Source organism: Oryzias melastigma, linkage group LG20, assembly GCF_002922805.2.
Source record: "Oryzias melastigma strain HK-1 linkage group LG20, ASM292280v2, whole genome shotgun sequence".
In the NCBI taxonomy this organism is placed as follows: Eukaryota; Metazoa; Chordata; class Actinopteri; order Beloniformes; family Adrianichthyidae; genus Oryzias; species Oryzias melastigma.
The window spans coordinates 22,275,971-22,299,534 of record NC_050531.1 but is presented as its reverse complement, the minus strand read 5'-3'; the positions used below and the strand labels follow the sequence as shown (position 1 = coordinate 22,299,534).

General features: G+C 42.8%; 1 protein-coding gene across 3 annotated transcripts in view; it reads left to right on the top strand.

The window, feature by feature from the left end:
• ngef (neuronal guanine nucleotide exchange factor) overlaps window positions 1-22,530 on the top strand; it is a 32,915-nt gene extending 10,385 nt beyond the window's left edge. The window contains exons 3-16 of one of the 3 annotated variants that reach the window (XM_024280386.2): window positions 1,044-1,388; window positions 1,596-1,672; window positions 4,567-4,817; window positions 12,373-12,533; window positions 12,606-12,657; window positions 12,727-12,758; window positions 14,652-14,781; window positions 14,875-14,949; window positions 15,221-15,310; window positions 16,407-16,564; window positions 18,415-18,573; window positions 19,895-19,974; window positions 20,050-20,154; window positions 20,227-22,530. In XM_024280386.2, the coding sequence (XP_024136154.1) occupies window positions 1,044-1,388; window positions 1,596-1,672; window positions 4,567-4,817; window positions 12,373-12,533; window positions 12,606-12,657; window positions 12,727-12,758; window positions 14,652-14,781; window positions 14,875-14,949; window positions 15,221-15,310; window positions 16,407-16,564; window positions 18,415-18,573; window positions 19,895-19,974; window positions 20,050-20,154; window positions 20,227-20,486 (1,975 nt within the window). In that variant the 3' untranslated portion in view covers window positions 20,487-22,530. Of the gene's footprint in view, window positions 1-1,043; window positions 1,389-1,595; window positions 1,673-4,566; window positions 4,818-12,372; window positions 12,534-12,605; window positions 12,759-14,651; window positions 14,782-14,874; window positions 14,950-15,220; window positions 15,311-16,406; window positions 16,565-18,414; window positions 18,574-19,894; window positions 19,975-20,049; window positions 20,155-20,226 lie in introns of all 3 variants that reach the window. The other 2 variants (XM_024280384.2, XM_024280385.2) reach the window with 2 other exon arrangements.
• Window positions 22,531-23,564: the final 1,034 nt, after the last annotated feature.

Genomic DNA, 23,564 nt, shown 5'->3' with positions numbered 1-23,564 from the left:
ACAAAGCAGACAGCAGCTGCTCCTTTAATGTTCTCCAATCTGAGTGCAGCTCCTTTTGTTTCCAGCTTTCTGTGAGTCAGATGCTCCGAGCACAGCTGAAGAATGCTGCAGAAATGCTGTGTGCCTGTTGTTAGTGCTCATGGGAAACAAACTGTTCCCGTGCTGCTTAGCAAGGCTCCTCGCAGCTCCAGCAGATTATCCAAAGAAAGCTTCTTGTTTTGCTGGGAAAAAGCCTGAAGCCGCAGAATGGAAGGCTCAGCTCAAGCTGTGCCGCCCTGATAGCTGCACTCGTGCATGGATGCAGCCCTTGTTATGAAGTGGGATCAGTCTGCAGAGGCGCTTGCTGCACCCCCCATGTCTAGCTGGATCAGACCCCCCAATCACCATATAAACACCAAACAACTCAAACAGATTTAGGGGGACACTGGGCAGCGCCTCCAGCTGGAGAAAACATTTAGAGCATTTGTTTGCAGGTGAACTGCAAGCCTGCAGTGTGGAATCACTGTCAAAAAAGACTAATAAAAAATGTGGTTCCACCCACAACTCCAACCATCTGGTAAAAAGCTGCGTCATACAGGGCACTGCTCTGGTAAAAGTTCAAACAGCTGTGATAAGTAACTGCAATTGCGCTGACAGTCACAATGTTTCTTTTGACCACATTATCTCTGATGTTACGGTGATCTAAAAAGTCTCTGGTGCCTCAGGGGAGGAGGTCAACTCACCTGAGTCTGCTGCCACAGTTCCTCTGAGCAACCAGAAACATAGAAAGCTGTTTTGGTGGGACCCAGACTTTAGCTGGAGTAGGTCAGTCACGGCAGGGCATTGTATCCTTTGTCAATTTGCTCTCCTCTTTTGGTGGTCAGAAAGTACAAAATGCACATATAGGAACATGACAAAAGTGCAACCTCAGTACTTTGGTGTAACACAAAAACACTGATGTGATCCCTGATCTGAATATTCTGAATATGTGTGTGATGAAGGGAGAGATGCATGTATTGAGTGTTTTCATGTAGAACAAGTACTTTTCCCTTGTTTGATCTCAGAGCCAGCCCACAGCAATCGCCCCGGCTCCATCATTTCAGAGCTCCGTTGCCAAGCAACGGTGAGGCCAGAAGCAGGCAAGCTTCAAGCAACAGGGATGCTGTGGACAGAACAGGAGGAGTGGGAGGAGGGATGAGGGTGGACAAGTCAGCTGCCTCCATCAGCCAGCACAAAGACTTCACAACAGACCTGCCTTCCTATCGGACTCACAACTTCCACAACCCAGCAGCTAGTAAACTACCCGAGCAGAGAAGTTCCACCTGGAGCATCCAGGAGAAGATTGGGCAAAGAATGGACTCGCAACAGCCGTCTTCCAATGAAGCAGACCGCCACAACGCCAACCACAGGTCAGTTTTAACCACATTTGAATAAAGACATTCTGTTTGACAGCTAAAACTGATGAAATTGTGGATAAGTTCACTGAATCTAAATGTGAGTTCTGGTTCCTTCACTTTTTCACCAGAAATCTGAGGATGCGACAGAGGGACTGTGTTTATGTAAATCTGAAGTTTTTCCATTCCAGTGAATAAAAATATTAAAAATTAAATGTTTAGCTCTGATTTCAGGTTGCTGAGGAATGGAGAGAGCCCTCAGACAGCGCTCCACAGTCTCAACCTCATCAAAAGTGTCGGTGAGTAACCGCAACTCATTAACGCTACCCACTTCCACACCCCCGCACAAGCCATGACATCGCCTATATACAAACATACGTCAAAATTGCTCATGAAAGTAGCTTTGAAAATGCTGATAGGCTCCAACATTTTGACATTTCTGATTCCTGCTAGCAGCAGCAAGCTTGCTGACCTTAGAGCTAACAATAACTCTTAAAGTCCAGAGCAAGAATATGTTTTATGCTCCTCCTCCACCCTGTTCCTCTTCCTCTTATGTAACTCTGCCAAGCTCAACACCCACTAAACCAATCTGCAGTATATGACAGTGAAAGATTACACAACGGACCTGAGCTGTGCAGAGACACAGTATGTATCGCCAAACTTTCAGCCCACCTGAACCTCCATGAGACACGTAAATATGCAGCTCTGCTTCCTCCTCGTTTGCTGCGTGGTAGTTGGTACACGATGCTGCAATTTCATACAGGATGAGAATCTACTTTGCAATATGCTTAATGGAAAACCATTTAAGAAGATCTTCAGCCGTCTTCACCTGAAAAGCATCTCTGAAATCTATCTCTGAGAGATCCAAGTTTCAGACCTCAATGTCAGATGCACTGCTCTGGAGCAGTAGCCATGCACAGGTAGTGAGGGTCACACTCAAAAGCTCATGCTGGATACCTCTAACCCTAGAGCACTGGGCTGAAGAAAGAGTCTGATAAACCTTGGTTATTTTTAGGATTCTGTGAATGCTTAACCCTTTAACACCAGAGCTCCAATGTTTATGTTTTTTGATTTACTGTAATTTTTCAATTGTTTTGAACACATTTAACAAAATTGCTGTAGAAGCGAGACCCTTTTCTCCTTCAGAATCTACTGGAATTATCGCCTGTCCGCTAGCGTGGAGCTTCCAGCACTCAAATATACCTAACATCAGTTTTATAACTTTAAAAAGGTCATGCTATAACAAAAAGTCATTACTTACATTTAAATGTAAACTTCTGTGCTTCAGAGCGTTTCCACTTGAAGAAAAGAGCGTCTCACCGTGACAAGGTTTAGCCTCGCGACAGAGGACTTTGCATCCCGCCGCTTGGTGGATGGGATTAAAAAAAAGATTTCTAGACACACTTGCACTAAAAATGCCCCTTCAAATGGAGGGGAAGGGAGAAGGAAGATTTAGGGTTGGGCCTAAGTCTTTCATATATAAAAGAGCTGTGGAAAAAAAATCCTGGAGCAAGATTCACAAGCTTTAAACGCTTTGACATTCCACACCAAGCTTCTTCTAACTGTAGGCGTCGGACAAGCACTAGCAGACAGTGGGAAAGCAAAAAAAATAAAAATAAAAACAGGAATCCCCCTCCCTGCTGCTCCCTGCCTGTCAGGTGCTGGTTTGGTGTGAACACGACAGTATGAATGCACGTATGGTGTGTTGCTGAACGAGCAACACATGGGAATATACCATCAGACCTACTGTATGTCTGAGAAAGTTTACAGTTGGTGGCAAAGAGCAACATAAAGGTCCAACACGTTTACGTAACCTGAGGGCCTGACCCTGAGGGCCTGACCAAGCAAGAGCTGCATCTGTGATACATGAATGCAACCAGGAATGAAGGAGGAGCAGTTCAAGACAGAACACTAAATAGTTGAACAATCAAACAAATACGCAATGCAAAAAACCCCAATACTGGAGCTGGTTAGGTTGGTGTTTCAGACAAAACTGTGTTTTGTGGTTTGATGTACCTCTTACAAAATGGTGGTCATTTGTAAAGGGGGTGACCATATACACAATTTTTACAAGAATATTCGGTAACACTTTGTAATAAGATTCCTTAAGAGGCTTTATTAACCCATTAACAAAGACAATAATGTGTTTATAGGATGTTAGTAAGACATTTATTACCAATGACAAGCTGAATAAAGTTCATTAACATCCAAAGTGAGGCTGCTTATAAAGGTCATATTCAAAAACTGTTTACAAGCTTAATAAATGTATTACCTATCTTTGTCCACACTGTATTAAGTGTTTTGACGCACCTCATCTAAAGTCTTACCAAATATTCAATGTATATTTGCCTTGGTCTCAACAGTATGTGCTGTTCATGCACAAAATGCTGTCTTTTCACTTGAGGGGTACCTACATTGTATATATTTTAAAACCTTGGATTTTCTAGTAGCCAACGCGCTTTTCTAAAAGAGGGGATCCCAAAGTACATCCATGCCAAATTTGGTGCTTGTACCACAAAATGCAAAATTATTAAAAATGATGGTAAAAAAATATGGTAATAAAAACAAAGTAACACTCTTCTTCACATTGCTGCAGAGAGCCGTCCTTGAGCAGGAATGGTCTCTGTCTGCTGAAGATAGAAAAGCTTACTGACAGAAAGACGAAACATTAAAATAACGACATGTTAACCCTTTAACACCTGAGACGTCATCAGTGACACTTAAACACATAATCTTTAACATACTGTAACTTTTCAAGCACTAACACGATAATTCCAACAGATTCTGAAGCCGCTTTTCTCTTTCAGAATCTGCTGGAATTATGTTGATTGATCTGTTGAACCGGTTGGCTGTGGGGCAGCGGTAGGGCGGTCGACTCCTGATTGGAAGACTCGTGGTTCGATTCCACCCATATGTTGAAGAGTCCTTGGGCGAGACACTGAACCTCACATTGCCTCTGGTGGAAGGTTGACACCAGTGTTCAGCAGTGGTGCCTCCACAGGGTGTGAATGTGTCTGTCACTGTAAAGCGCTTTGAGCCTTCAAGGATACTAGAAAAGCGCTATACAAGTATACACCATTTAATGGCTGAAAAGTTACAGTAAATCAAAGAACATAAACAATGGAGCTCTGGTGCTAAAGGGTTAATCAAAATAGTTGCATAACAAACTCATCCTTATGTTTTCACACTTCAGCCTTCCTGTACCAGGAATACAGAGACACATCCAAGCAGCAGGAGATTGAGCAACGACGGCAGCAAGAGAACCTCTATCCAGGGTCTAAAGGGGAGACGGAGGCGGAAGCGGGTGGCAGCACATCCCAGCCAGCACTGCAGCTCCAGCTGAGGAACAGCGCCCACTCACTGAGCTTGTGGCAGAACCTGGAAGCTGTGCAGAGCAGCGGCCTGCTCAGCCGTCTGTCACAAAATGAAATCATAATGCAAGAGGTATGGAGACATCCCACCCACCTGTCAAACATGTTGGTGTGCTGTATCACTCTGCAGCTCCAGCAGAGCCTTGACATGTTTAGCCAGGTCTGAAAGGATGAAGACTGACATGCTGGTAGATCAGCATGCTTTTGGTCTATCAGTGTCTGTCTGCTCACCTGTCAGTGAGAACTCCACCTGTGAGTTCAAAGGTCCAAAGGGGGAGTGGATCAAAGCAAACTTTAAGTCAGACAAAAAGTCCGTACATGACAATGAAGAAAAAATAAAACTTTGATCACAATTACCTCGTCCCAGCTGACATCCGGATCAGAACCATACGGCTGGACATTACCCAGACTGATGGATGTTTTTATGTAGCAGCGGTGAAGATTTACACTAACGAGACACAGAGCTATCATAATCAGACAGGGGGGATCAGGGGTGCCAGCAGGGGATGGCCAGGTCATTATTATAATTATTTATTATTTTATCTTTCTGTCGTCATCTCTCTTTATTTCTCTTCAAGCCGTACCTGAATGGTCAAATACGCGTTGTGCATGGACAGAATGAGATTGCGCAGAGCGCAATGTGTGTGTGTGTGTGGGGGGGGCTCTGAAGTGCACAGCAGTAGCAGCAAAACATGAGCAGAGTAAAGACAAAAGAAGAAAGCACCAAGTGAAACAACAATGGTTGGAATGCTTTTGAAATGGATAAAGAGGAAAATTGAATTCCATGGAGGAAAAGTAGATCTTCATCTGCTAATGCACTTTTTTAAAGTTACTTTCTAGTTTATAACTTTTCCATGGAGAATTTCATTTTTCTCCTCAGTGTGTTTAAATCATCTTTTCCTTTTGGGCTTTCCCTTCAGGGACTCCACAGCCAATGAGTTTCCTCCATCTAACCGTCTTCTGCAAACTTTCCTCTTCTTCATTCACTGCATCCATAAACCTCCTCTTTGGTCTTCCTCTAGACCTCTTTCCTGCAGCTCTAGACTCAGCATCCTTCTACCAATATATTCACTGTCTCTCCTCTGAACATGTCCAAACCATCTCAGTCTGGCCTCTCTGACTTTATCTCCAAAACCTCTAACATGTGCTGTCCCTCTGATGTATTCATTCCTGATCCTATCCATCCTGGTCACTCCCAAAGAGAACCTCAGCATCTTCATCTCTGCTACCTCCAGCTCTGCTTCCTGTCTTTTCTTCAGTCCCACTGTTTCATGGCTGATCTCAGTAAAAATCGTCTTCAAGCATCACAGTCCATGGTGATTCCTGTCTAACTGGAAAATAAAACAACATTTTTGTGCAACTCAAAATGTTAACTGTACTTTTATTCATCTATGCACATTACTAACATGAAATATAGACACAATAGATCAAAGTATATCAGCTGATATCTTCTGATATTTTTCTACAGGTTGTTTAGTAGAATGACTTTAGAAAATATAGGTCATGTTTTGGTGTGCCACCCCAAAATTTAAAGTGTCCCCCCAGCGGCCACCCCCAGGAAAAAATTCTGGAGGGGGGGGGATCAGGTAGGAGCCATTGATATAAATTACTGGATTGGCCCTTGCCTATTCGCTGTTATAGACAGACGTGCGCATACAGACGCCATTGCTATGCTACACGTCAACAGAATGCAACTGTTTCATTGTAAGACATGAAGGAATACAGCTTAGAAAATCCTTGATGTTGTGGGATATTTTTCCTTTTTTATTATCTCTAAAAATTAAGCTGCAAATAGTGCAGGAACTGCGCTTTCCGGTATTACAGGTAACACACTGCTGTCAAATGAACAGATTTTGTCTCATAATCTATAGAACTGAGCTTGTAAATGATTATTACCCAAACCCAGAACGGAGGAAGACTCATTTCCTATTAAAAACACCTCAAAGTGCTGTACAAAGAATGGTAAATGGCAGACACTTATATAGTGCTTTCTACCCTCCTTCGAGGGCCCAAAGTGCTTCACAGTCACAGACCCATTCACCCATTCACCCATTCACACATTCACACACTGGTGGTGGCTCCACTGCCGAACACTGGCGCCAACCTCCCACCAGAGGGAATTCGGGGTTCAGTGTCTTGCCCAAGGACACTTCAACACATGGGCGGGCAAGGCAGGAATCGAACCCGCTCACTTCTGATCAGGAGTCGACCGCCCTACGACTGCACCACGGCCGCCCGAAAAGAACAAACTAGACCCCCTCTAATACACATACAAATAAAATTAGAGAAGCAACCACTTGTAAAAATCTACCATCATGAAAAAAGAAACTTTGAAACAACATATTTAGTTAGTTTTGCGTTGACAGTTCCTTCCGTAACGCCTGCTCTCTTTAGTGTTTATGTCACTGGGCAGAAAGTGAAGGCTGCAGATTCTAGCTGGGCTTCCTCCAGTCTGTACGACCAAAAAGATGTTCAACTCTGGTAGCACGTATTTAGAAAATTATGTGTGAATAATTAGATTCCTTAAAAAAAAAAAAAAAAAAAGTAAGTGCGACTGGCAGCAAGATGTCGCCTAGGACATACGGGCAATGCACCAATCTGCATCTTGGCCATACTTATTACATGTGACCGGTGGGAATTTCCATCAGTTCCATCCAGTTTCATCAGTCAAACATTAAAATAAATAAATAAATAACCCTCTGGAACCAAGAAAATTTCAACTTGCTTTAATACTCCATAATTACTCTTTTACTATGTGAAAGTAAAACTGACATTTATTTGTAGTTTATAGACACCAGCGATCTTTTAAAACTTAAAAAATGAGCTACTTTTTCAGATCGAAGAGGAGGAACAGATGCCGGCTTCAGAGCTGTCATCAGAGGACTCTGATGACAAGGAGGTAGAGGAGGACAGCTTTCATTTTGGGAGGCAGAGGGAGAGTAAGAGGGCATGTCTTTGTCAACGGGGAAAACCACCGCGCCTGGGAAATCACAGAAGCTTAGAGGCGCAAAGCAGAGGTCCTACTCCCCACGAGCCCAGGAGTCTGAGCAATCTGACAGCTGTCAGGACAATGATGAAGATCCTTCCTTCATTTTGGGTGGGAAGCAGGATGAAAACAGGTATTTCTCAACCACATCAACCGCTTTCAAAAAATAGAGTAACTCCAATGTGCACCTCGCAGTGTGCTGCAAAATTTTTGGGTCCCATGAAAATAACTTTTATAGGGAACCTAACAAGTGGAAAATTTGCATTAGGGGCCTTTGTGCCCCACCCCCCCAGTCTGGGCCCCTAGAATCAGCCACCTTTGCCCTCCCTTTTCGGCGCCCCTGCTCGCGTAAACACTCCGTTCATCTTGGAAGACAGTGGTGAAGCTAGACACGCCCCCAGCTGTCAGCAGATTTTAGCCGAGGAGAACACCTGGAGTCCAGCTGGATCAGCTTCAAACTACACTCCTAAAGATCTTTGTCTGTTATTCTTTGCCACTGAGACAGTTAGGAAAATTTGTGAAAAAACAAATAAAAATGCTGTGAAAAAAAGTCAAAATTCCGGAATAAAATTAAAATGGACAGAAGTGCAACCAGAGGACTTGCTCAACTTTTTTGGGCTTCTTTTGGACATGGCCCTGGTTTCCCTACCAAAAATACAGGACTAGTGGAGATAGGACCATGCTCCATCTGTTGTCCTTCCCAGTAAAGTGATGGTGAGAGATCGGTTCTGTGCTATTCTTTCTAACATTCACCTCAGTGATACAGAGGAAGACATGGCCAATGACTACAAAAAGGGTACACCGGACCATGACAAGCTCTTCAGAATAAGGCTGCTGTATGAAGACATCCTCAATGCATGCCGAGCTTACTACCATCCCAGGAGAGAACTAGCAGTATGAGTGAATGGTTGCAACCAAAGCCAAAACTGGGATCACTCAGTAAATGAAAGATAAATCAACCAAATGGGGTTGAAGCTGTTTGTTCTGGCAGAGTCATACAGTGGCTTCACTGCAAATTTCATCATCTACACAGGAAAAAGTAAAGCTTCCAGTGACCATGGCCTGTCCTGTGACTTGGTCATGGATCTTATCCAGCCATCTCATCTTGGCACCGGGTACCATGTCTACATGGACAATTTTCACAGCAGCCCCAAACTCTTTCTTGACCTTCACAATTTGAAGTTTGGAGCATGCAGCACCTACAGAGAGTGCAGGAAAGGATTCGCCTAAGGAGGAGCAAATGCTTAAACTACAAAATCATCCAGGGGATCTATGAGGTGGATCAGGGAGGGCCCACTTTTGTTTGTAAAATGGATGGACACAAGAGAGGTGTCTGTGTGCTCCACAATTCATGCTGCTCATTCTTGAGACACTGAAAAGAATGATGGAGGACAATGAGGGACGGTGGGCCATGAAGGACCTCCCCTGCCTTGCACCAGTCATTGCATACAATAAGAACATGGGTGGAGTTGACTTGTTTGACTAGCTGATACAGTACTACTCAACACAGGAAGACATTACGCTGGCACTCGGCTATGCTGTTGCACTTCTTGGACATTGGCACAACCAACGCCTACATTTTACACTGAGAAATGTGTGGTGCCAAGGGAGTGCAGGCAATGAACCATAAAGATTTAATGGAAGAGCTGACGTGTCAGCTCTGTGATGTAAATAAGAGGGGGGTTCCTCTATGAAAGAAAGCAGACCATCTGCCTGTGCCCATTGCATTTGAGCTTGGAAGCTCAAGCCACACAGGCAGACTGAAGTGCAGACACTGCCTGAATGTGGACATCAGAAAGGACCCAGCACAGAAATGTGAGGCCTGTGATGTGCCTCTATGTGTTCAGCGGAACAGAAACATGCGTTTACATGTGGCACAAATAAATCAGCAAATGTCGCCTGGAATTTTGCCTTACATTTTAATTGAAAAACATGTAAATTAGTTTGCTGTGATATTTGTTCTTGCTGTTCTCTTGAAGTTACACCTAAGGCTTTTCATTATATGTTGTGAAAATGGTTCATTGAATATTTTGTGGTTTTCCACAGCAAAATTAAACACTTTTTTTCAGACGGAGTTTTCTGTTTTTGTATGATTCTGTTTAGTATGTGAATACAACTTGGAAAAATAACAAAATAAAGTTCAAGTCACATAGGTGAGGTTGTGCTGACTAAAGTGATACCAGATAAGCAAGCAAGTAGTCTGTCAAATTGAAAATACAGAGGTAAAATAAAAAGTAGACAAAAACTAAACTTTAGTCCCTAGGTTCCAAAGGGTTAAAGAAATCCACAATGACCCAAGTTATCATGCTACTTGCTAGCTCCCACTGTAGCACATAGTTCACGGTTCCCAGACTGATTTCTCTCTATTAAAATGTGATTCTTATCCTGTGATGATTCATCTCCATTGGATTATTTTGTTGTCATGGTTTTGAAGATGATAGCAAAACATTGAGTCCCCTTTTGTGGTTTGTATGTATTCAGACCTCTCTGTTCATCACTCGGGAAGGCTCAACGCATAGTAATGCTGCATGTCTGTTACGCCGTATGTCACATGATTTCTAATCCAGTGGTATATATTTATGGGCGGAGCTGCTCAGCTCCAAAAGCCACGCCCCCTCAGAGGATATTTGGAAACAGAGGCTTCGATTCAAACAGAAATTGTTTCAGACATTTATGTTGTGGGATTTTGATTAAATCTTCATAAATATTATTAAAACACAACTGGGAGCGTGTTTTTGTCAGAATTTACTGAGTTGGACACCCAAGGAGGAGCACACTGAAGGCTAGATATATACAGTTTATTATGCTCAAGGTGGTGTGGAAACTTTGTTGCTGCCAGATGCACAGGGGAGTCTCCAGGAGAGTAGACTTTGGGGGCATCAATATGGAGATGGAGGGCAGTGAAGAATCTTGTAAAATCCAGACCAGGGTCATACACATGGGGTCCAATCCAGAAATGCAACACACCAGGGGAGCAGACTTGAATCAAAATCCAGGGCCAGAAAAAGGGTCAAAACCAGCAGGACGGAGGGAGCAGACTTGAAAGAGCTTGAGCAGACTTGAAAGAGCTTGAGCAGACTTGAGAGAGCTTGAGCAGACTTGAAAGAGCTTGAGCAGACTTGAACCTTGGCAGAAAGCACAACGAACTGGCAGGGAGGGTAAGGAGGAGAGAAACTTAAATAGTCCAGAGCTCAGCTGTGTGGAATCAGCCAGCCCAGTCTCAGTAAAATGCGTACATATTCCACGATTTGGGAAATACCGTGTATAATATACGCCAAAATCGGTTTTTGCGTGCATATAATACGCGCGGTCCTAAACGTGTTAAAATGTGTTTTCCACGATTGACACGTCCCCTGGTGGAGGCGTGAGCATCACAGACAGCCCCACAAACGAACAATTTGCTTTTCTAACCCTAACCATAACCGTAATCCTAACCTTAACCAGGAACAACGTCATTTAGAAAAGAGCCGGAGGATTTCTGACCACGTGATCAAAACGAAACCTAAAAACTCGTGTATATTGTACGCCGGCGCAACCCATTCTCAACCGTTGCGTATCATATGCACGCAAAAAGTGTGTTTGGCGTATATTATACACGGTATTTCAGAGTGCAAAGTAGTGGAATATGTACGCATTTTACTGAGACCGTGTTGAATCAGCAATCAGGAAACAGGAGTGAGCAGAAACAGGAAGCCCAGAGGGAAAAAACCCACAGATCCTGACAGTTTTTTAAAGTAAAAGAAATTGTCATGGGGGGCTATAAATGCTGGTGGAGTAAAGGGGACAGTTTTTGAAAGGTTGAGTCCTAGTTGGTTCTTAGGAGAACAGTTAATCCTCAGTCAGTCCAAAAAACATTAAATACTCACTAAATGGCCTGCTGGATTGAGTGTAGTTTGGTTTTTCTTTGAATTTAGTTTGTTTTATAAAGTGAAGCCGAGCTGCAACACAAAAGGCAAGAAACATCCAATAACGCTAAAATATTTAAACATGGCAGATCATTATAATTAAGTTCAGTGCAGATCCTTGGAAGTCTGCCACACAAGAGACCATCAGATCACATTAGAGGGGCTTTCCAGGGGATATTTGTATTGAACATCAAATCCCAGGAATTGAACTCCAGCCCCAGTGGCCAATGTCCTGTTTGTTTTTAGCTCAAATTGGCTTTGTAGCTTCACACTGGCATTACACGAGTGTCTAACAGCCGGTATGCTGCAGGGGTATCTAGAAAAGCTGCTAATTGAAGGCCCTTAAGGCCTGGAATGGGAAAAAAAAAATTACCACCAAGACAAATTCCTTCATACCCACCGTCTGCCATGGTCTGAGAGGGCAGCACAGAGACAGACAAACACAAAAACACATCTGTTAAATGATAAAAGAGATTTGTTCATAACTGCACCAGGGATAAAACTGGACAGACAAATTTTAAATCTGTATAACATCTGTTTTAAGACAGGATAAATGAGTTGGTCATGACAGTGGTAGAATTCCAGGAATATCTGTTATAAGATGAAGAAATAGTCAGTGAATGAAGATTTGTTATAAAGTATCAGTGGATCTGTTCACAAGCTGTTTGTGGGAGCTTCAGGCAGTTGTGGGCATCATCACAACATTGTCCAATAACTTGCTTTGCTTCTTACATTAGGCAATGTTTGAGCTTGTTACCTCAGAAGCTTCATACTACAAAAGTCTAGAGATCCTAGAGACACACTTCCTCCATAACCCCAACCTGATCAACACTCTCAGCCAGTCTGACATGCATTTCCTGTTCTCCAACATCGAGGAAGTCATGGAAGCCAGTGAAAGGTAGGAAGAATTTGTGCTGAAAAATTTCACTTGCTTTAGTCTGATGGGATTACAGTGACTTAATGCTTTCAGGTTCCTGATGGATTTGGAGCACCGAATTGAGGAGGCGATTCTGATTTCTGATGTGTGTGACATTGTTTCTCACCACGCAGAAAAGCACTTCAAAGTCTTTATCACCTACGTTATCAACCAGGTGTACCAAGAGAAGACCTACAGGCGCATTCTGTAAGTAACTGAATGCAGGTACAGTAAAACGACATGAACAATCACACATCAGAGGAAATGATTACAACCCTGTAAAGGATAAAGCTAGTTCTAATGCTTTTTGCTGAAAGTAAACTGAAGATGCTGAAGCATTTTTCCCAAAATGAAAGCTATTTGCAAAATGTTAAATTTGCTAAAAGACTGGAAATTTATTCAAAGAAAAATGATAGAGTGCTGAAGTTGACCCAAATTTCTGAAAATTAGTAGTAAATTGCTTAAAAATCCCTAATACATGCCAATTTTGCCAAAAAACATTTCGTGTGTTGCTTAAATATTAGCTAAACTCCAAATTAGCCCAAAAAACTTTAGTAGATGCCAAGAAGCTAGCTCATTGCTTAGATACTAGCTAAACTTCAAAATAGCCTAAAATTCCCTAGTAAACTAAATTAGCCAAAAATGTTAGCCTGTTGCTAAAATAGAAGATAAACTCTAAAATGGACTACATGCCTGACCTACTTCCACATTCTGTACATAACTGCTTAGTCATTTCTGGTTGGAGCAGTGGGCTATTGTTTATGTGGAAATAGTGAAGTATGTGGGGTTTAAAATATGTATTTTGGAGCCAACAAGAGTCACTATAAACAATGTTAGGCACATTGATCTTTTTTCTAGCAAAATACTCCAAAATAAAAATGCAAAAAGGATTTAAATTGTATGTGTCGTCCTGCATAGCAAACTTCAAAGGTAACTTGCTAAGGCTGATGTTATTTGCACGTATTTACATGTGACCACTTCTGAAGCTGATGGAAATTCATGTTAGCGACACGTAATAGGTGCAGCCAACATGCAGATTCTTCCATTGTTTCATGTATTTTAAGTGTATCCCAAGCAGTATTTAATGAAGTCCCACTAGCTGTAACGCAGTATGGGTGCAGATGCAGCTGCGATCGCGAACCATTTGGGACATTAACCCGAACCGGAACCGTACTCCTAACCTTAACCTTTCCTCCAGGTCCGTGCAGCCAAGAAAAAAACTTCAGAACTGACTGCAGTATTTACAAAATTACATGTGAATACCGTTGTCACTTTTCATTTGGACTAATGCTAGCTAGCATGAAAGACACGTCTGATATTGCTGTCTTTATCTTTATGACCCGTTAGTTGTGTTTCAGGGCTGCACGGTGGCGCAGTGGTTAGCGCTCTCGCCTCACAGCGAGAAGGCCCCGGTTCAAATCCCGGCTGGGACCTTTCTGTGTGGAGTTTGCATGTTCTCCCCGTGCATGCGTGGGTTCTCACCGGGGACTCCGGCTTCCTCCCACCGTCCAAAAAAAACATGCTTTGTAGGTGGATTGGTGACTCTAAATTGCCCCTAGGTGTGACTGTGAGAGTGAATGGGTGTGTGATTGAGGCCCTGCGACAGACTGGCGACCTGTCCAGGGTGAACCCCGCCTTCGCCCTTCAGTAGCCGGGATAGGCTCCGGCACCCCCGCGACCCCGAAAGGGACAAAGCGGTCAAGAAAATGGATGGATGGATGGATAGTTGTGTTTCAGTTACTCCACAGCCGAGTGTTTCTAAACTTGTGTAAATGTAATTTTCAGTGTCAGGTAGAATCAGTCTGAGACGTGATTCTCTTTTCGCTCCATGAAGAAGGCAGAGACACCTGTCTTTTTATGAGGAAACATTTTCCCATCATTTTACTGAACTCTTGTTTCAAACTGACTGTGTGGACCACAGACCAAACTCCTGGCTGTGGGAGATTAAATCACCAGTTAAGATTAGATGAAAGTGAAAAACCTAGAACCTCACTGAGACCAAAGTAAAAATAAATGTTATTTTTCTGCTTTTTGGATCTTTGGTGATCTGAAGAGTAAATGTGAGTGCCTGAAATGGTCTCACCATTGTTTTCTTTTCAGAGAGGAAAATCAGGCTTTTCGAGAGACCATGGCTGCATTGGAGAAACATCCTTGTGTCCGCGGTCTGTCCTTTACCTCCTTCCTCATCCTTCCTTTTCAAAGAATCACACGGCTGAAGCTCCTTGTGCAGGTATAGACTTCTCCTTTCAAACCTAAAGAGCTTCCATTTGGATTTGGAGAGAGAGTTTTTGGTGCTGATCAATCTTTCTTCTGGTGGCTTCAGAACATCCTGAAGACAGCAGAGGAACACTCAGAAAGGGAGACAAATGCCATCAAAGCCCATCAGCAGCTGGAGCAGGTGAGCGGCGCTGAAGGGTGAGGGAGGGCTGCAGGGATGCTTTCACCATCAACTGTTTGTGAATGCTACTCTTGAACTAAAGTCTTAAGGCAGCTGCTGTTGGACAAACCAAAGCAACAGTTTTGGGGGGAAAAAGAGATCCTTGAGAAAACTCCAATGATTTTTAAGTTCAGGCTTTGGCCAAATTTCTTGTTTCACTGAAACTGCGGCTGGTGTTGTTCTGAAACAGCAGTGGACCGCAGCACTGTGACAGTTTGAACTGTGTCCTCAGATCGTGCAGGAGTGTAACGAGGGTGTGCGAAAAATGAGCCGCACAGAGGAACTGATCAGCATAGAGAAAACCCTGGAGTTTAAATCAAAGGTAAAGGAAGAAACTGTGTGAGAAACTGTTCTGCCACCCCCAGCACAACAATACGCAAAGCAAACATTTAAACAGCAATTGTGATTTTCAGGAGATACTCTGCCTCAGAGACTAACAAAAACAATTAGACTTGAACTGTCTGTCTGGTTCAACCACATCAAAGAAGCCTTCAGCGATTGAAACCAGTTTGTCTGTAGTCCGCATCACAGTGTTCCTCATATGTAAACATTCCCACAGTGTGCAGACACAGCAGCAACGCAAAAGGAACACAACCAGCAATAAAACACGTCAAAAGTCAGTCATCGCTGACACAAACCGACATCCTCTTTTTTTTCAAAGAGCTCATTCTGGCACCAACAATTTAGTTCTCTTCAGGCATCGAAGCTAACCCCCCACAAATGTTCAGTATAGGACATGTTTGCTTTCTCTTGTGCACTTTGATGGACATTTAGGTACAATTTAACGTCTAGTAACATTCACTTTAGCAAATAAGAGAAAGAATTTATTCTTGTCTTCAGTTTATTTCTCTCATTTAAACTACTTAAAACAAATAGTCTCAGGAATGTTGGATTTTGTGCTAATGTATTCCTAAACTTCTGCAGACAGCATTATGACCTACTGCACAATGGATAACCAAAATCTTACAGATCTCATAGATTACACTTGATATAAGTTAGTGAATGAACAGGTAACATTTCATTTGCGTATAACAAACAATTCTGTCTCAGAGAAAGATTTCCCATGTAGCCATTGACTTGAATCAAGTTAACAATGTAAAGATCTTAATGATTTAAAATAAAAGTGTTATTTATCCGTGTGAAGTATGAATACTTCTTCTATTAAATTCCAAAATGTGGAATCAGTTTTAGTAACAAAAGCAATCATAAAAAATGCTTCTTCCTCACATTTTTACACAATCAAGAATAAATCATTTATGTGTTAAAAATGAAACCAGAGGAGGCTTGACTGGTCAAACTGGTCTAAGCAGCTTTTATTAGCAGCAGAAATGTGCACATTCTCCACACTAATGACCTGAAACTGTTTGTGTAGAGAAGATGTGTGAGTAGATGTGTGTCTCTGATGTGTGTGATTCTAGTCTGTGCCCATCATCTCACACTCGCGCTGGCTGCTCAAAAAGGGTGAAGTGCAGCTCATGTGCGGACCAAAGAGCACCAGGACCATGAGGAGCCGAAAGCTCTACCAGCCCGTTTGCTTGTTCCTTTTCAACAACCTCCTGCTGATCACCAAGCGCAGGTGAGCCTCCAACTAGGGCAACATTTCCACTTAGATCAACCCTTCCTCAGTGAGCCTCAGTTTACCTCTGAGTGACTGCATTAGAGCATTGAGAGAAATTCTTTAGAAAAATAAACCAGGAAAGCCACAAGATTTCTTTGGCTGTCACAGAACCAGAAGATGATATGCAAAAAAAAAAAATCACATTTGGGGTACCAAATGCTGGACCCTCTGCTTATGTCTATAAACAATAATTTTATTGAAATCAATTGACAATACCCGTTTTATCTATTTATTTTTGGTGGTTAACAATCCCGTAGTCCAGGGGTATTCAAGTCCAGGCCTCGAGGGTCGGTGTCTTACATGTTTTCCAACCAACCTTCCATTGAAGCTCCTTATTGGCTAAACATACCTGATCCTGGAAATTAGCTGCCAATAAGGAGCTTCAATGGAAGGTTGGTTGGAAAACATGTAGGACACCGGCCCTCGAGGCCTGGATTTGAATACCCCTGCGTAGTCCATGACTAGTTCAAAGGTGCAGAAAACTCTCATTTCAACAGAATAAAAAAGTCACTGAACATTCACATTTACAGACATCACTGACAGACCATGGTATGGTTGAAGAAAAATTAAATAAACAATACACAATTAAAAAGGTAGTGAGAAAAAGAAACTTTGTGTTTGAGACGTAAATAATGTAGGGCGGTCGTCCCCCACCGTGTCTGAGGAGCAATGAAGTCTGATTTGTAGCTGGTACTAATAAAAGTAGAAGCAGCTTTCTGGAAACTTTAAAGGGGCCCTACCATGATTTTCTTCATCCTTTCAGAGTAAACTATATCCATATATATGATTATGTATTATCTTTGGAACACTAAAAAACAAAAAATTATGAAATAGTAGTTATTTTTCATAAGTCTTTTTACCTGTTAGTAAAACAACTCGATTCCTGAAGCTCCGCCTGCCGCTGCATGTGGCTGCCGCCCATTTCTTGACATCATCCTAGAGTCGCTACATTTCCCCCACAAAAATAAACGCCCACATTTTTTTCAAAGATTGATGCACATAAATGGTAAATGTTGTATACTTGTATAGCGCTTTCTACCCTCCTTCGAGGGCCCAAAGCGCTTCACAGTCACAGACCCATTCACCCATTCACACACTGGTGGTGGCTCCGCTGCCGAACACTGGCACCAACCTCCCACCAGAGGCAATTCGGGGCTCAATGTCTTGCCCAAGGACACTTCAACACATGGGCGGGCAAGGTGGGAGTCGAACCCGCTCACTTCTGATCAGGAGTCGACCGCCCTACCACTGCACCACATAACATGTGTCTGCCATTAGTAAGCTTGGCCATCACTACACTGCTTCACAACACAAATTCACTCGGCTGTGCTTTCCGGCACTTCCGCTTCCAATGTGAACCTAGCGTTACTCAGAAATGCGTGAACAGATCAAAATGCCGCATCGTGGTGAGAATTGAACAGTATAATACACTTAAAAGCTCAAAAAGTTGGCTTTGCACGGTATGGTCCCTTCAAGCCAAAAAAAAAGAAGAGAACAAACCATTTCCCAAGATAAAGAAGCTAAATTTAAAAGACACTGGTCTGCAAGGTTTTGTACAAATGGCGTACAAGTCAAACAGAGAAGCAGTCAGTGACAGTCAGTGACAGTCCTCCTGAGATAAGTGCAATAAAACCACAAAGCTTTACAAATATGTCTCAGTACATTGTTTTTGATTAGCAGCAAAAAATAAAAGTTTAGTGTCTATTTAGCAGGTGGCACTTCTGAACTTGCCCTTTTTAACAAAGACTATCTGAGGATCATGTTTAAATAATCTGAAAGCTCAAAGGGCTCATCAAATTTGTCGACAGTGGGGACAAGTTCCAGGTTCTGGACTCATGCACACGTGCCATGCTGAGGACTGAAGACCTGGAAGACCAGGGCCAACAACTGGCTTTTGTCTTCAACCTGAAGATGCTGGAGAACCAGGAGGATCGCACTGTGACCTACATGATCAAGACCTCCAGCACGTGAGTAGCTCAGAGTGGAACACTGCAGGAAAAGCCTTCAGGTTTCTCTTATGGTTCGCCCCCTAGTGTTGTGTTTCGGTTTTGTTCATTGCAGACTGGCTGAGGCATCTCATGAGAAGGTCACAGCCGCCTGCAATCATCTCCTTTAGGTCTCTGTATTCAAGGTCTCTCCCTCCTGCTCTCACCCAGTGGGGGGAGCGTCTTCTTTGGCCTTGTGTTTGAGTTTGCATCCTGTGATTGAATCTGTTCGTCATTCTGGATCTGTTCGATTTCTTCCTGCTTTTGGGGTCTTCTACAAGATACCGTAACAGTTTCTTTGAATTCTTAGTAGATTTTAATGAATCTACTAATAAATCTCAACTGGAAGCTAAAATCTAAATTAAAATTTTCAAGTGTAGTTTTAATAGATAAAAAGTCAGCTTCCATTAAACAATTCCAACATTTTCAGTAAATGTTTTGCTATGGTTTATTTAACCCTTCCGCTCTCCTTAGCTTGTTTACATTATAAGTGAGGTCATCTGGACCATAAGACAGTGCGCTGAACTTTTTTTTATCATTGATTTTTGAGTTTCACTAATGTCCATGGCAGACATAAAATCCTGCCCACCTTTGTCCACATTTGTCATGGAAGGAATCACACATCAATATGTGGGTGGAGTCATCTGGACCCCAAAGAGAGCAGAAAGGTTAGCCTGTAAATGCAAAGTTATAAACTCTGGCACAGAAGAAAGGAAAAGCGTTGAACTTGTGCTGCCATCTACTGTTTGTTTTTTAGTCTTGTTTCAAATAACAATACAGACATGAGTCAAACGAATAGGAAGGATTTTGACACTCTGTAAACACAGAACAGAAAATTAAAGGGAAATGTAATTTTTTAGTCATGCATGGCCCTTTTTTTTAACCAAATTTCCAGCCCAGCGTGTTAGACTGATTTATATTTTGGTCCACAGTCAGGCACACATTTCAGGATTTTTGAAAAATTAAGTTTCAAACACTTTTTGGAAATTTTTTATTTTTCTTGGGAAGGGTTTTTTTGTTTTGTTTCGTTTTCTCCCTGATATTTAGAACTCTGAAGACATGTGTGTACCCTAGCCCCCCAAGAAGCTATTCTGAGACATGCAGACACTCCTATAAAAGCTTTTTGTAATGAGTTGTGTGCTGTTGCAGCCTCTGTGATTATCAACTGTACCTGTCAGCAGAACAAATGCTGTTGATGGCTGAATCTTTTCCAAAATATTTGTTGGAATGTGAGGCTGCCTGTGTTAGGGTGGAGCAGAGGTTAGGTTTGTGACTAATCACAGTGATCACATTGATCTCACAGGAGCGATAAGCTACGGTGGATCTGCGCGCTTACCCCAAACAGGCGCACCCGCTTTACGTCTGCAGGTTCTCAGCAGTCAGGTGGGGGGCCGGTCCACAGTGCACAGTTCTGCTGATGTGTGCAGGCAGGAACTCAGAGTGTGTTTGTATGCTCAGACTCTCCACAGGTCCAGTGTATTCAGTCATACACTGCTCAGGAGTCTGACGAGATCTCCATCGAGATGGCAGATGTTTTAAACCTTCTCGAGAGAACCAACGATGGTACGTGAGCCAGCAAGTTCTTGCTCCTGAGCATGGTCTCCGCTGTGGATCTCATTATCCTTTGTGCTACAGGCTGGATGATGGGTGAAAGACTCCATGATGGAGAAAAGGGCTGGTTCCCAAGCCGAGTTGTTGAGGAGATCCACAGCAAAGAGGTGCGAGCACAGAACCTGAGGGAGGCTTACAGAGTCCAGCAGGCTCACGACAGTGGAGGAGGTCCTCAAGTCGGCTCCAAAAGCGGCATAAGAGCAGGAAGGCGAGTGGGAAAGGGCCTGGACTTCTCCAGCCGCTGGAGTGAAAGTGTTGGGGACAGCAGTGAAGGAACACAGTGAATGTATGACAAAGGAAGTCACCTTAAGAAGCACTAAGAGAAACTCAACTGGACTTGTGTCACTCCTCTCCTTCTGTGACATCTAAATCCTTATTCTCTGCACTGAAGGGTTTCAAACCCACATTTTGTGTGCTCCTCTCTCACAGACCTGTGGTTGTTTGTACAGAATCATTTGTGTGCATGCAGTCTGGTGTGTAGATCTAAAATTGAACCCAAACCCTGCAGGTGTCAAGGATTGTGTTGTTTAAACACCTGACAACTCTTTAAAGTCAGAGCTCAGATCAATCCACATCCTGTAGCACACCACAAGAGGATGCACAACACTCACAAACTTATGCACACTGCTAAAAAACTGATGCAAAATGTTCAGAAAGACACAAACCGAGGGACATCACTCACAAACTGATGAACAATGCACACAAACTCTTGCATAGCGCTCCTAGGAGCAGCTGCTTGACAACAGCTTGGTAAAAGTAGACAAAATCATTGTGTAACAAAGGACAACATCATAAACGTTTTTTTTTGCTCTGTAATGTTTTTTTTTTTTTTTACCCCACCTTAGCTCTGCTTCTGAAATAAAGCATCAGGCTACTCCTGCAGCTGAGAGCAAAGACAACGACTTTGATGAAGATGCATGCCAAACTTTGTCATTCCATCTCCTTTTCAGTGACATCATGTGACTGCTCTGAAATTCAAAGTGCAAGAAGTAAAACAAAGATGGAGAGTTCTCAATACAGCTGCCAGTCTGTTAAAACTGCAGAGCTTTTCCTGCTGAAATGGATCATCATTAGATCAAGTAGTGGAAGCAATTTTTCTTTGAGCTTCCAGCAGGATTATCTACAGTTTTTCCTCAGCAATGCAGCTTCTTTCTCTTCTCTTCTTTTCTTTTTTTTAAAGAACAAACGTAAACGCCAGAGCAGGATCAGTGCACACCCATCCACCTTACCTACAAGTCAAACAGAGAGGCAGATCTGTGGCAGTCAGTGACAGATAAGTGCAATAAAACCACAAAGCTGTAAAATGACTGAAACACACCTTCATCACATGAGGCACTGCTCTCCTCACTCCCGGATGATTCTGAGCTATAGATCCGGTCTTTTCTGGACAAACACAATTTTTGTGTGGGTTTTCTTTGTGTTGCATGCTGTAAAATGCTGTCTTTTTGTAAAAAAAAAAAAACAAAACAAAAAAAACACTGATGCAAGAGTACATTGTAATGAAAAAAGCTTTGTGGTTGACCCGGTGCTCTTTGGCCTCATTATTCAGACAGGAACCAGTGCAGCCAAAGTTTGATCTGAAATTCTGCTTGACACAAAAGATTGAATTCAGCAGGAAAAAAAAGTTACTTCAGCTAAATGTTAAGCCGACAGAAAAAGACAAGTGATTTTGTATTTTGCTGAAACACCTGGCACCATACTAATTGAATTGAACTTTATTACAGTTTTTCCCAATTGCTAAAACACTAAGCGTCATTCTCCAAACCATCTGATCAACTGCTTTAACTCTATTCAAAAACATCACTCTTTAGTCAAAACCTAAAACACTATTTGCAAAACTCTAATCTACTCTTTGCAGAACTCAAGACACATTCTCAAGTTTAAAACACAGTTGGCATTCACAACACACAAGAGACAAAAACTTAACACAAAGAGTAAAAACTCAAACTCTGTTCCAACACAACGATCACCATCAACACACAACTGGTCAAAACTGAAGACACTTGCTGCTAATCAACTACAGTGAAAATAAAGACAGTTCTGGAACAATTGATCAGCTTTTTAAAGATGAATAACAGAGAACGACCCCAACACACACCAAAACCTGGACTCAGATGAAGAACAAGGTATCTGATGAGATCCAGACCATAGTTATTGACCACATGTTGGTTTATGGAATGACCATGAGGGAAGCAGGTCAAGAGGTCAACCCTCAACTCAGCAGGTTCAAGTTGTTTCTGTAATCTGCATCAATCATAGAAATTCAACAAGAAAATAACAGATGATCTTGTGGCTGAAAATGAAATAAACATAAAATAAAAACCTGAATACTATTTTTCTCTAATTTCTTGGGGGTGGGTGGAGAGGTACCATTCTTGATGAACTGTTTTGTGACTAGTGTCAAGTGTTTTGTTGTGTAGTGTGTTGTGATTGATCCATGTTGCTAGTTTTGACGACTGAGTCTTCATTATGACTCTAAAGTGAGATTTTGACTGGAGAGTCAAGAATTTTGTACATTTAACTTACATTTTGAAAATTGTGTTTGATGCTTTGGTGTGTAGTGTGTTGTGTTTGCTGTGTGTGTGCGTTTTGACAACAGTTTTCATTTTGACCTCAAAGCGAGCTTTTGACTTGTTATGAGTTAAGCATTTTGAATATTTAGCCTATATTTTGACATTTGTGTTTGGTTAAATTGGCTAAATGTTTCATAAAATAGGTTTTACCATTCAGGAAAAGCAAGGATAAATTCATTTGTTGAGACACCAGAAACACCTTTCCTATAGGAGGAGTGGTAGATCGGGAGGCGTGGATGAAGTCCCCGCAGATCAGCAGGAGGGACTGCGGGTGACAGGTCTGAATCCGGGCCACCGTGCCGTGGAGCAGCTCACACGCAGAGCGCGTAGCTCAATGTTCACAGCAGAGTCGCCCTCCAGTGCTGATGAGCGACGGGCCCAGGCCGCGACACCTGTCTCTGATGTTCGCCACACGAGCCCCTGCCTTTCGTGTTTCCACTCTCCGCCTCACTCCAGTCCACGCACAGAAGCCCAAAACCCACAACGAGACCACAGAGTCCACAGTTAGTCCATACAGCCACGTCTCCGTGAAGCACACGACGCTGCACTCCCCGAACTCTGCCGCAGCCGGGCCAGCGCAGAAAGCTCACCGATCTGGAGCTCCCATCCAGCTCCGTAGCCCCCTCTTTTCGCCCAAATGAACCAGTGTCTACGCGCAGAGAAAGGTGATGCCACGCAGAGCCATGAGCCGACCACGGGCGCAAAACGAGAGCCGTTGCCGAATCCTTTGGGGTTAACGAGCAGGGCCGGAAAAATCCCGACAAAGAAAATCCTATGAAAAAAAAACAA